At 45.8% G+C, this 14,312-nt stretch overlaps 1 protein-coding gene across 4 annotated transcripts in view; it reads right to left on the reverse strand.

Moving 5' to 3' along the window:
• The window catches only part of HECTD4 (HECT domain E3 ubiquitin protein ligase 4), a 64,820-nt gene extending 52,045 nt beyond the window's left edge, over nucleotides 1-12,775 (reverse strand). For all 4 annotated transcript variants that reach the window (XM_058851255.1, XM_058851252.1, XM_058851254.1 and 1 more), the window contains exons 1-2: nucleotides 12,338-12,775; nucleotides 2,635-3,152 (exon numbers count right to left, since the gene is read on the reverse strand). In XM_058851255.1, the coding sequence (XP_058707238.1) occupies nucleotides 2,635-3,152; nucleotides 12,338-12,508 (689 nt within the window). In that variant the 5' untranslated portion in view covers nucleotides 12,509-12,775. The remainder of the gene's footprint in view (nucleotides 1-2,634; nucleotides 3,153-12,337) is intronic.
• Between the last annotated feature and the right edge of the window lie 1,537 nt (nucleotides 12,776-14,312).

Raw genomic sequence — 14,312 nt, forward strand, 5'->3', positions numbered from 1 at the left:
AAGATGTCTATTGAAGCCAGACTGAACACACACAACAGCAGCCATGGAAAACACCCAGAGCCACAAGAGAGCAGCCATAACATGGCATCAGCTTCTTTTCTGACTGGCATCTCTTTCCTGGAGGATATTCATTCTTTGGGGAGGAAAGGGAAGGAGGAAGAGAGTGGGACAGACAGACAGAATGCTGAGGAACCTCTGCCTTAAATTCCACCACCTTTTTTTGGAAGAGGCTGAAGCCCCAGTGGGGAGGGAGAGCAGCAGCCATGGGCTGGGTCATCAACAACAGGTTCATAAAGGCAATCCAGGCACCTGATAAAACACCTCAACACTGCTCCTGAGGAAGCTCTTCCAGGATTTCTTGTAGCTGATTAATCACATTTAGATGTGCAACCCGTAGATCTTCCTGGCTGAGCCCAAGTGTGAGCAAGGGCTCTTGCACTCCCACCTGGAGATGCCTTTCCTAACTCCAGTAGGAAAGACCAGACTCATCCATTTCTTATGAAGATTCTGATTATTTTTCACAGAATCTGGAATATCCAGAGTTGGAAGGGACCACAAGGATCATCATCCAGCTCCTGACCCTGCACAGACACCCCAACAACCCCAGCCTGGGGAAGAACCTTTCCCTGATATCCAACCTGAACACCCCTGACACAGCTCCAGCTGTTCCCTGCACCCTGTTCCTGCTCCCAGAGATCAGGGCTGCCCCTCCTGAGGAAGCTGTGCACTGGGATGAGGTCTCCCCTCACAACCCCAGATTTGACAGATCCAGATGTCTTTAAAAATGTGTATTTTACAATTTCTGTTTTAAAGGTCAGGGCCATTTTCTGGAAGGTGTGGTAGCTTTATTTCCAGGCATTACAGCCCACCTAAGGAGGAGAATTTGGCCGTGTCTTAGGTCAGTTACGAGCTGCTTCCTTCACAAACAGGGGTGAAGAAGAGTGAGATCCTTGCCCTGCACTCTGCTGAATCCAACCTTTTGCTGTCACACGTGGTCAGCCAGCTCCCAAACTTTCCTCCTCCACACCCCAATCCTTGTTTTCCCCAGTGACATCTTCAGCTCTTTGCTTTCACTGATAAACCTCAGCCTGGAGAAAATTGACACCAAACACATTAAAGCACCTCAATTAATTATTTAAAGCAATATTTACCCTGTTGGGTTTTTTTTAGCAATAAGAAGCACCCAAGATTGCAATTAGGAATGTCAATAATAGTCTCATTTTCAAGGTTTTTTCTTCAACACATGACTTAGATATTTAAAGGAAAAGTGTGAAGCTTTCAGAGGTGAACAAAGCACAATGGGATATTTCAACTCTCTAAGCAATGCAAGGCAGACTTGCAAAGAAAATAAAAGATCAACCTGAAGTTCAAAAGCTCTACTTGAAATTTAGCTCAGCTGCAACAGAACATCCCATATTTCCTGCAAATTGACATCTGGGAAAAAAAAGAAATGAGATTGTGTTTATCAAATCCAATTTCTCTGAGCTACGTTCAAGTACATTGCCTTTCAGATAAGGCAGTTGTCAGGACAGAATAATTTGCCACATACCATAAATTTCTCATTGACTTCATTAAAACAAGTGCACTAGAAATTAAGTAGGTTTCATTTGAATAAACCTTTTCCTAAAGCAAATCATGCCATATCCTGGGAACTCCAACATTTTAAATCCGAGTTAAACTTCACAGACAAGGCTGTGACCTGGAGAAACATTCAAGCCAACATTTCCAAAAGGCTCCTTGTGATTTTAAAGCCACATTCATGGGGCTTTGCAGAGGTTTTATATTTCCACCCCCCTCTCCCCTACCCCTATCCTCTAAAAAAAAGTAGTTTTTGATTAAAAGCAATTATGACCTATTCATCCTCAATCCTCTGATGCCAAACCCATGCAGGACAAAGGGTATTTTAACCTTCAATGGTTGAACTCTTCACTGGCAACAAAATGAAAAAATACCTCCAGACATTTGAGAGACAGCACTGAAACCAAATCTGAAAGGAATTGCCAGAAACTGGGCAGTTCCACCTTCTCCAGCCAAAGAAAGGTGCACAAAAGGGAAAAGGAGACAACTTTTCTCCCTGATAAACACATTTGGAACCATTCCTAGAGCAGCTCGCTGCAGTAGAAGCAGCAATATGCACACGAGGCATTGCTAACCCAGATCCTTCTGCTTTTGCATATGCTAAACACAAGCAAAAATTAAATGCTTAGCAGTTTCACCCTTTCCAACCCAATATTTAAATATCAGAAAGAGAAAGGCTGGGACAAGCTAAAAATAAGTATCACCAGTGCAGTCATTTTTGATTTGTTTCAATGGAAAGAGAATGAACACCAACCCCAGCATTGCCCAGGGGTGCTGGAGTCACCATCCTGGAAGGGTTCAAAAACCGTGGATGTGGAATTTGGGGATATGGTTAATGGTGAATCATGGCTGGACTTTGCCAAAATTCCTTAATTCTCTTTATTTTACCAGTCAACTTTTGTATACTTGTGACCCCCTGAGAACATCTGTTTGGGATTTCACCTTATGCCAAACCTCAAGAACCTCAGCTTAACCCTTGAATTTAAGCATCCTGGGCTGTTACATCCAACCTTAACAATCCCACCATTCTCTGTTATTTCAGCACAGCTCCCTTACCTCGCACAAGCCAAGGCAACCAGGGCAGCAGCAGCATTTTCCTTCTGCTTGTAAGGGATGTGCTGGCCGGAGGGCGCCGTGTCCTCGAGCCAGGAGCAGAGCAGGGACTCGATGCCGTTGAGGCAGTCGGCCGGTTCCTTGGTGAGGCTCAGGGGCTGGCAGTCCCGAAGGCAATTCAGCAGCACCTCAGCAGTGATGTTACACAGGGAAGGGTCTGTTCTGCTCTGCGACTGGATCAGCGGGAACACCAGCAGCAGCCCCATGCGGGAGGTGAAGGGAGCCTGCTCGGGCTGCTGTAACAACCCCTGGCGCTTGAGCAGAGCCAGGGCCTCCTCATCCCCGGAGCTCTCGCGGTCGTGCTGCTCCTCCAGGGCCAGCTGGCGCTGGGCGTTCCAGAGCCCGCGCAGGGCGTTGAGCCGGTACTCCAGGAGCCGCGCGTACGCGTTGCTCTGGTTCCCGCACACCGAGCGCAAGCGCTCCGCCAGCTCCGTCGGGTTCTTGGTCTCGAAGGTCAGGATCTGGGAATGGAAAAGTGGGTGTTTATAGAGGTTTGTAAAGGAAAAGAAAAAAATCCTGTATGGCTGTGGTGTGATTTTTAGATCAGCTGTTCTCTACGGCAGATGGAGGGATATTATTTTTAATTTCTGGGAATGAATAAAGCTACACCCAGGGCCAAAGAACGGGTGAGGGGTGTTGTGTCCATCTCAGGATGAGGAGTCATGGCCACAAACAAAAACACATGGAATCCAATGAACTCTTATCCATGGAGGATGGCAAAGGCCTGGGACAGCTGCCCAGCGAGGGTGTGGAGTTTCCTGGTGTCACCTGCTCCAGGTGACTCTGCCTGGGCAGGGGTGTGGACAGGGGGATCTCCAGAGATCCCTTCCCACCCCTCTACTGTGGGATTCTGTGAGCCTGTTATTGCTGACTCAGCATCCTCACCAAATCCAGGTTTGGGAGTTAACAACAACAATAACACAGATTGTAAAGAAAAATAAACATACAAAAGAGCAGCTTGGAAAATAAACACTCCCGTCCTCTGGAGCTTTTTTCTGTAATCGAGGCAATTTTGCTAAAAACTTCAAAAGAACTGCGAGGTTAGAGAGACCCAGGGGTTCAGAGCCCTTCTATAAAACTAATAGGTCACTAAGACTGTGTAATAAGAACATGCTTGTTCTAGTTTTGGAGCTCTTCAAAATAAACAAACAAACAAACCAACCAACCAGTTCTCTCCAATTCACCAAGCCAAGAGTTCTGTTACACTCTCTCTCCCCACTGCTTTCTTCCCTCTTAAACTTTATCATCTTGCACTTAGCTATAGCTACACCTTTCTCAAAATACTTCAAGTTGCTGCCGTAGTTAAAAACCCTAAAAGTCTCCTCCTCATCATTTCAGACAGAAGAAAGAGGCTTTTTTGGCACTTCTAAATAAAACTGGAGACCAAGTTGGAACAACAGAAAACAAGTAAAGCATGACACAAAAATGTATTTATGGTTTAGTACCCAGCCTGGGACTGGAAAAACTCAGTTTTAAGTAATTTACAGACTACTTTTCTCCTTCCAGCAAACAACAGTGGAGATCAGCAAAGTCACTTAAGCTGTGCCAATCTCAAGGAAAGCCATGAGCCAAGCATTTTCTGATACTCTGGATCCAGTGTCCAAAGGGATTTGGTGTCCAAAGGGCTTCTGGCTCCATTCCAGAGTGCCTCGTTTGCCCTCAAACACAATCTCTGGTCCATCTTTATGCTGTAAAACTGTCCTTCTCTCATTTAATAAATAAATATAAATGTGGGAAGGAGAACTTGAGAGACAAAGCTGCCAAGGGGAATGGCATCCAGGGTTGTTTGCTTTGTGGGGTTTTATAACTGCAGGCAGCAGTCAGAGATCATGAAATAAATGTTTCTGGCTAATTGCAGACTCCTGAACAGCTTGTTAAAATGCTGCAGGACAAATCACATCTGCCAGTGCCACACAGTCCCTGACTAAAGGCAAACAGCTCTTCAGTAGGACATTCGTCACTAGAGCCAGGAAAAGTTCACTCAAAAGGAATTCGCATCATAATTACATTTAAAAGGATGTTGTATTGAGCTCCTTATACCTAATAAACCTCCTTTAATTAATTTCTCCAAGAGATGATGAAGATTAATTCCTAAACCGCATATTATACATTTAAAATAACCACCTCCTGTTAAGTTGTGTGTTCTGCTGTCTCAGAAATGTTTGTTTCCTGTTATAGATGGAATCACTTTCTACAGCAGTTGGCTTTTGATTTTCTTGAACTAAACTGGATGGATTTTCCACTAAGTGACAACAAACTGAATAAATGGAGGGAAAAGAGAATTAATGTTTGCATTTTGAGAGTTAAATGCTGAAGAAAACAGGTCTGTGGTCTTTGTTAATAACAAAGATACCACCACAAAAGACAAGTTGTGATGTGCTTGGTGTTGCATGTCTTGCTCTTCAAATCCCACAATTTAACAGGAATTTTTTTTTTTCTTTTTTGCCTTTGATATGGCTCTACAGCTCTGAGTGTGTCTTGTAGCAATCAGGACGAGTCAGTGTCAAATATGTGCAGTTTTGCTGATGAAAAGCTTTTTCCTGCTGAAGTTTTAGTTTCTCCCTGATCTCACAGTTGCCAATTTGCTTTAAAAGCGTGCACGGTCTGTCTGGGATTGGTAAGAGTGTTTCACTTCAGTCTTTCATAAGGGAAATGAGCACTAATTTGGGTAAATGATACAGGAAATACATCAGCTTCAACAGATTTACAAGATCATTCCAAAATGGGACTTAAGAGACTTTTGATAATGCAGTTTACATCATCTGATTTTCATTCACAGCTTATGGAACCAGTGGGAAAAAAAACTTAATTATTTGACCTCATCTGAAGATCTAAGCAGGCATTTGCACTTCCAGAAAACAAGAGGATATTAGAAGGTGTCGGGTCATCTGCTACACAGGACACTTCAGCAAATTAAATTAAAGGCTGTTTTCCTCAAAAGCCTTTTTACTAGAGGTCAATACTCAGAGATACCACAAAAAAAGAGCTTTAAAACCAAATGTTCCCAGTGAGGCTGGGACAAACACCCTGGGAGCTTCCAGGGTTCGGACACATCCCAGGGAACCAAAGCCAGCCCTTCCCACCCCAACAGGGACAGAGCTTCACTTGGTTCCTGCCAGATCCATCAGTGCTTCCCCCTGGATCCATGAAAGATTCCACACAGGAATCCCAGCCCTTGCCAGGGTTCTCATTTCTCCAGGCAAAGCTTGTCATCTTCCAACTATCTGAAGTCAAAACAAGTTAAAATAAAATGCAAGAAAACCCCCATCACGTTCTTTCACAAATTCTGATACAGACAACACAACTACCAGTGTTTATAAAAGGAAAAATTCCCTTTCCTGCTGTCTCTGGGCTGCCTCAGGATTTACACCTCAGCCTCAGCTCTGATTTGGGACTGATTTCCAACACCCTTTTGGGGTGCCTCAATACTTCCCTGTGCAACACCTGGAGTGGTGCTGGGGACAGGCACCAAACCCAGCCCCACACAAACCTCACCTGAACCAGTCCCTGATCCATCACTTCCCAACTCCAAACATTCCTGACTAACAAGGCTTGAACAGAATCAAAGAGGATGAAGAAGATGTAACAAACACATCACTTTGCCATAGAATGAGTTACCCAAGTAGCTACTTGCATATAACTAAAAATGGTGTTATTAAATAGTTTAATTGTCACTATTTTAATTTTACAGTATCTTATCCTTACACATGATTTCCTTGTTTGATCTTTTAAATCAATTTTAGTCAATATTTTAAATATAAAATGGTAGAGCAAAAAGTTCAACCACTCTAACTGGTCTTTGACATCTTCTTCAACATCAAGAAGCACAAAAGGTCTCTGATTTTACATGAACTATGGGGAGGTGTCATCTTCCCCACTGTATCCAGTATTTGTCCTTTTGCATCCTACTACATGACCTTCTCCAGGTAATTCTTCCCATCCAACAGAATTTTTGCCAAACCTGCTCCACAAAGGAGTGGCTGACATTCCGTATTTTCAGGGCAACATGTTTCTCTGCTGATAGTAAATACCAGACCAAGCACAATTAACACACACTAATATACATGAAGAGCTTTAGCCTGAGGTTTTATGACCCTATTAAGTAAATTTAAATGTGAGCTGTCACTTAAAGGCAGATTTTTCCTCTGGCTACAATTCCTGCCCCTTGTCCTCTCCCTGGTGCTGGCACTGGTGCCTGTGGGGGGTGTGTATTTTAATTCTGCTACACAGGGAACTGAGGAGCAGTGAAGCTGTGCATAAAGAGGGGTTTTTATCCTCAAGTTGCATATTGGAAAGGGAACCCTCTAAATCTCCCCAATAACATTTAATTCTTTCTCTTCAGAGTTCAATTGGCTGAAGTTCACATGTGAAGATGAAGATGGTGGAATATTTATCAGGATCAATTAAACCCCTAATACCCCCCTGAGTATTTAACACAGATTATTCCTATCTTATAGGAGGTACAAGCCAGACAGAAAAATAGAAACAACCTCAAAATTGTAAAATATCTTCAAAAGCGGCATGAAAAATTTTTATTCTATTACTTTGACCACCCCATTACAGGTATAAGGTCATTCCTCTTGTACAGAGTTAACAGAGAGACAGCACCACTTGTTTACTTGGCTCTTTTGTCTCTAGAAACACCCATGAAACAATGTAAAAAGACTGAATTACAGAAAGTATTGGATTATTCTGTAAGAGAAAGAGCACAAGTGACAGCTTTAAAGGTACCCTGAAGATTGAAATACACATCCCAACTGAACCTGCTCCATTAACAACCCTGTGTCTCTGCTCCTTGTCTCCTACTCTGCTGGGGAACAGTGTTCCTGCTCTTGGCATCTTCTGGGATATCCAGCACAAATCTCCCTTGGTGCAAAATCCACCTTAATTTCTTCTAAAACAATTCCTAACCCCTCTCTAAGGCCTTTTCCTTGCTCCACCACGTGTCAAATATATAAATATGTGTGAACATCTCCCCCCCTGATGTTGTAGCAGCTGCTGCACTTTACACCATGTTTTAGTGTTGCAGTTAAAAACTACAAGTCTCAAGGTTGTTCCAGTTTTTTCTGCTCCAAGAAAATTTAACCATATCCTCTTGTCCAAAGCCTCTGCTGAGTCCTGTGTGGAGCACTGCAGGTTTTTAACTACTCAGGTAAAAGCAGAAACTATTTCCTTTTGTGAAAGTATTGGAAATGTCAGATTGCTCAGAAATAGGCACCACCTTTTACAATTTTATCCCAAATAATTTTTGTAACCATACAAATTTATGAAATAACCTTTGTATCTGAGATGAATTACAGAGAACAAGCAAGCTGTAAATAAATAAAATGCTATAAAGTGTTGTTTCTTTGTTCATCAAAATATTTCTTTGGTTCTTACTCAAGTAGTAGGTGAAAATGGCTACAAAAGGTAAAGAAAAATCTTTGTAATTTAAACATCTAAGAGCGCAGATCACTGAATTAATCAGCTTCAACTGGTAACAAGATCTATATTTGGGAAACAGATTTGCAAAATCATCCTTGAGAAGTTTCCTAATGTTTCTCTACAAGGTTACCTAAAATACGATTTCAAAAAGCAAAAGTCAGAGGCACAGTGGTCGATATTAGAGAAGTTTAATAAATTCCAAGCGCTGGCAGAGGAGCCCTGGAAGGGGATGCACAGGCAGGATGAGGGTGTTCCAAGCCTGCCACACGCCTGGATCAGCAGTTTTCAAGTCAGAGGTCACAACCCCAGGAAAGGTCACCCACTTAGGAAGGAGTCAATTGTTGATGGTGGCATTAGAGACTTTCAGCATGACAGAGGTGACGCTTGTAGATGGCAGTAAGGTCACAAGCAGAAAGGTTTGGGAAGCACTGACCCAGATAATTGCAGGGAACTGCTCTCTCCTTCAGCAATCAGGGAAAAGTGACAAAATGTTTTCCCTGGGCCGGGAGGAAAAAGGGTGAAAACTTCAAATTTGAGCAGAAACCTTGCAGACTCAATCATTTAATGGCAAACACAAGTCGGTCACAGGACTGGCACATGCTGAGAAAAGAGCACTGGACTTCAGCTCTTCAACCTCTCTGTGGAGGGCCAGCCCAGGCCACAATGGGGGAAAGAGGAAAGGCCACCACTTTTTCCTTATTTGTTTCTCTTTAATTACTTTTTTACTTTCCACTTGATTAAAGGTAACTATTTTCAGTGCAGAGCCACACCTGCCCAGTGGCACCTCACTCAGTCCTACAGAACAGAGCGTAACAAGAGTCCAAACATCAGATGAGACATGACCCCAACAGCTACTGAGAGAGGAGCTGCACTCCCAGCTCCATGGTAAAATCAGAGGAAGGTTCCCTGCCCATGGCAGGAGGGGGATACTGGATAATCTTTAAGGTCTCTTCTATCCCAAACCATTCTGTGATTCTGTGGTGACTCTGCAGAGCCAGCAGATCAAAACTCCCTGGTTTAAGGGACCTCCCCTCCTTTAGACAAACGTCAGGGTTTGTCTAACATGCTCCCGGTGTTCCAGACTCCAGGGAAGATGCTTGGCTGGGAAGATTCTGGAAGTGCTGCAGTTCCCTTTGGGGCACATTAAGGAACAGCTCTTCCTGCACTGAATGTCCCTCCTGGGTGGGCACTGACCAAACAAAATGTCATGGCAACACCTCCAGCCCTGTCACTCAGGGCTGTCTCCAAGAAGGAGAAGACTTTGCTCTTTCGAAGATTTCTCAGTGTATAAGGTTTTAAAATAAAGGTCCAAAGGCTTCTGTAATCACTAATCCAGGTCTCTCCTAAATAGAGGGTTTTAGTGGGAAACCCACACCAGGAGCATCTGGCTCATGCATATCATTACAAAATTCTATCAAGTTAAAAAAAAAAAAAGAAAAAAATCCCCAATTTTTGGTAAATATGCTGAAAAGAAGTTGGCACACATCAGCACAGAAAAAATAGAAACAGAGCAAACACCTCCACACCCTTTAAAACTCAACATACTCCTAAAACAAGTTGAAAGAGAAGATCAGGATCCTGTAACAGACCATTAAAATATGTATATGTATAAATAAAAGCGCATACAAATATACAAAAAGATAAAAACAAAGCTGCATGGGAGTCAAAATAACAAAATAATGAGTTTTCATAAGCCTTTCTTGGCATAACATCAGCACTGTAACATTTTTTTCTCTGCTTTTCTTTTTATAAATAGACAGAACCTTTGAACAGAAGGACAAAGGAAACACATCCAAATACACTGACATTAGTCACCAATATGCTCTTTAAAGGGATATTTAAGCAAAACAGACCAGAATGATACTTCTCCACCCAAAAAAATGTCCATTAAAGTATTAAACATTATGCATTTTTAATTAAGCACTTCAGCTCAGAAATTCAGCCAGGCTTCTGACCACCACTGATGAAGCACAAGAAGTGAATTAAAGAAGTTTCCTAATCAAAGCAGCAGCTGCAGCATCTCCTACCCTTGGCCAATAGCACATCCCAAGAGATTTCTGTTTGGACCATTTTCAAAGATATTTATTACACTGCAAGTAGGAGTAGAAAGAGGGTAAATGAGCTCTTGTGTAGCAGTCGATTGCATGGCCACGCTTCAATCAGATGTGTGCACCTATTTCCACAAAATGGCTCCTCAAAGCCATTCCACATCACCAAAGTAGCCCTTATTTAAATAAAAACAGCATTAAAAAAAAGGCAGAGAAAAGTTACGAGCTAAATATTTAACATTTGCACAATGTGAATCTTCATTTTTTTAAAACCCTTCCCCCTCAATACAAAACTCTAAACCAATTTGAAGATATCTAAAAATTAAATGGATTGCTTGTGATCATCAATTCTATCAGTGGATGGAAATAAAAGGCTTTAATAAGCCGTGACTTGGAATAAAGATCAAAATAAGTCAAAATCAGTACTTATCAAAAATAAGCACTGTAGCAAAAAGTCATATTTAATTATTTATTTAAAACTTTTGCACTGCAAACATGAACAACAGGAAAAGAATCTCTGGAGCAGGAAAAATGATGTGAATCAGTGGCACTGGATTGCTGCAACACTCGTTATAATAAATGTCATCAAACACAAGACACAGTAGCACCAATTCCACTCCTATCTCTCCCAAAGAACTGGAGTTTCAGAACATTCCTAACACTAATAAAAAATTCTCCAGAGCTGAAGTGTTTGTCAAGTGAAGCTGTGTGTCAAGTTTCAGTCTGGAACACACTTCTGGCCTGGCTGGCAAGATCTTAAAATAAGGTCTTGTTTGTTTTTTAAAGGATATCCTCCTTTCTAATGATATAACATGAAAAATGCTGTGGGAGCATGTTATTTTTCTAGCACAGTTTTTAAACTCAATGCTGCTTCTAGAACTATGCCATGGAATCAAAATATTTTCTTGCATCCAAGCTGCACAGAATGCCAGAGCAACTCTGATCACAAGGGAGAATCATTCCATGTTTATACACACAGAGATAAGTCGGCCACCTTAAAAATCTCCCTTTTCCTGTTCATGTGATATTTGCCAACATCCATTTCATGGGAGCAGCTGATTTTTCCCATGCCATTCCCCAGTGTCCCAACACATAGGGCAGAAAACGCACGTTCAGCAGAAAATATCTTTCCTTAGATAAGGCTGGGGGAAGTTTCCCCAAAGCCCATAAAGATTCCACGTCACCCGATGAACAACGATGCTGTCAGGAATGCTCTTGGGCTCTTCTCAGCAACACCCCAGACAGCAGCTAAAGCCTCACTGAAAGGGTTTTTTTGGCTTAAATTGCCTGGGATCAAACAGAGCCCGGAGATAAAGCTCCGGCTGGAGCGTCCCCTGCTCGTTCCCACCGCTCAGCTCCGGTGACAAAGCCCCTGTGTCATTGCGAGCCACATTGCTGGGGAGGAGGGTGGGGTGAAAGAGGAGAAGGGAGGCACACAGGGGGGTAAAAAAATAAAAATTGCAGTCTACAAAATAGATGCAACCTATAATCCGTGACATTCAGTCCTTCAGCGGCTCCTCCTAAGATAAAACAGCTGCACCGCCTGCCTGCAGCCAACAAACACCACAGGCAGCTCTGGGAAGGTAAAAAGCTGGGATGAAAATCTGGGCTACCCTCCTGGCTCCTTAATAACGATCACTGTCAACAGCTGAGTAAAACACCCAGGCACCCCTGAGCATGTCGTTGTAAGGCTGGTGAATTACAAACCGTCTAAAAGTAACAGCAAGAAGACACAAAACCTTCAAGAAAAATAAACGGGCCGAAGGCCACGCGGAAATCCCTGAGTGCGGTTATGATTTCCAAACCTTATGGATCCAAAACAAGGAGGATGCACTAATACTTCACCCTCCATTTACATCAGCACCTCACCATCCTCCTGCCCAGCTCCACTTTCATTATAATCCGAAATAAATTAGACTGACTCAAGACAAGCAGAACGCCTCGACACCGGCTGGCTCTGGACTCCAGATCTCTCACCCGGCATCCGCATCCAGCATCCTCCATCCCGGCCCCCCCATCCTCCCCTAGTCATCCTCCCTGCACCCCCATCTCCCATCCCCCCGTCCTCCTCGCCTCAGGCCTCCGCTGCCACCGTGCCCCTCTCCCGAGGGCATCCTCCCCCTCGGCCCCGGGCTCTGCCCCGTCTCTCCCTTCAGCCCGGGGGGCCGCCTCACCTCCAGCTCGGTGTCGCCGGGCTCGGCCACCCCAATGATCTCGCTGGGCAGCTCGGCCAGGTCGGTGACCCGGATCAGCCCGTCGTGCAGGAAGATGGTCTCCTCCTTCACCGACAGCCACTGCGCCGAGTCGGTGGCCGCGGCCGCCGAGGCGGCCGCCGGGGACCCCATGGCGCGGAGGGCGGGGGGGCTCCGCAAGGCTGAGGCGAGGCGGGTCCCGCTACCCGCCCATGGCGGGGGCAGGGCGGGGGCAGGCGCGTCCCCAGCGGCCTGGGCGCTGGACAGCCGGGGCGCGGCGGGCAGCAGCGAGGAGCGGCGCGTTGCCACCGCGGCGGCGGCGCTCCGGGGAGCTCCGGGAGCCGCCGTGCCCGCCCGCAGCCCCGCGTCCCGCGCCCGCCTCACACACACCGCTGACAGCGCGACGCCATGTTGGGGGCTGAGGCGGGCCCGGCATGCACCGCGCGGGGAACAATACACCCGGCCCCCTCCCAGCCCGCGGGGCCCCGCCCCGAGCGCCGGGCCGCGCCCCCAGCACCGGAGCTCCGCCCCCCCCGGGCCGCTCCCGCCGCTCCGCCCGCACCGGCGGCGCCGCCGGCAGCCCCTCGCTTATGCCGCGTGTGCTCCGCTCGGTGCTTCACCCGCACCGGGCACCGCGCCTCGCCCGCACCGCGGGGAGTGTAGCAACCGCACCGGGAAGAGCGGGACACCTGCACCGGGCGCAGCGCTGCACCCGCACCGGGAGCGCTCCCCTCAGAGCTTCATCCCGCTCGTATCGCACCTCAGCACCTCACCCGCTCCAGGGAGAGCGGATCGTCCGCACCGTGGGGAGAGGATCACCCGCACCGAGTGCTCTCCCCTCAGCGCCTCGCCTCATCCCTCAGGGATTGCTCCCCTCAGCCCCTCGCTTGTCCCGCAGCGAGGGACGCTCCCCTCAGGGCCTCACCTCACTCCCCTGGCACTGCCCCAGGGTCTCACCCTCATGCAATGGCTGCTCCCTCAGCCCTTCAGCTCCCGCCACCCTTAGCCCGGACCGAGAGCTGCTCCCTCAGTGCTGTTCTCCTGAGTTTCCCTCTCAACTCTCTTGCCTTGACTTACTGGGCCCCTCTGAAACTCCCCATTTCCCTCCTGGAAAATTTCCCTCTTGTTGCTTCACGTCTCCCTCATGGTTGTTTCTCCTCTCCCGCACCTCTGCTCACCCCTATTTTGTCTGTCCCCTCACAGAATGATTTCCCATTCTCCCTTCCCCTTGTCCCCCTCCATCACAGTCTCGCAGGAATCCTGTCACCTCTCAAGGAGCTTTCCTCAGAGGACTCGTGAGCAGGCAGGTATGGCCCTTAAAATCTGTACCTCTGGATTTACAGATTCCAGAGGGTGTAAAGCAAAAGGGTTGCAGCACCTCAATATGTGTGGAAAAAGGGGGATCCAAATGAAAATTGAACCTTCTTTCTCAGCCTAATTTCACCCTCAGTTCCCTCAGACCCCACCCTGAGCCTGTTCAGAGGCACAAAGTGTCACAGGCAGCTGTACCTGGATGTTCAGCAAAGGACGTGCTGCTGAAACAAATCATGTTAATGAGAGAGACGTGGTGATAAATGTTAAATAGTTTTAGTGGATAATTGCTGTGGGGATTCCCATTGCAAGTGTCTGCTTTTCATGGAACAGTGACTGTGCACAACTGAACAGAGATAGAGCTCTATGCATTTATTTACCTGTTTGATCAGATTAAATTATTTAACATATTAGTGCATTATAACAAATGTGCTGTGCTATTGCAGGAAAAGCTTGTTCAGAGCTGGAGTAAAACGAAATCTACCGCCAGTGCTTTATATCCTATTAAATCTGGTTGGGAAGAAGCATTTTTTTTCCATGTAATGGACGACCACTCAACATAGGACCCACACAAAGCCCTTTTGTAGCACTGATTCAGCAGTGTGAGCACTCACACCATTGTGTAGCTTGTTTTTGAGGCCAGTTT

The sequence above is a fragment of the Poecile atricapillus genome, chromosome 16 (assembly GCF_030490865.1).
Source record: "Poecile atricapillus isolate bPoeAtr1 chromosome 16, bPoeAtr1.hap1, whole genome shotgun sequence".
NCBI lineage: Eukaryota > Metazoa > Chordata > Aves > Passeriformes > Paridae > Poecile > Poecile atricapillus.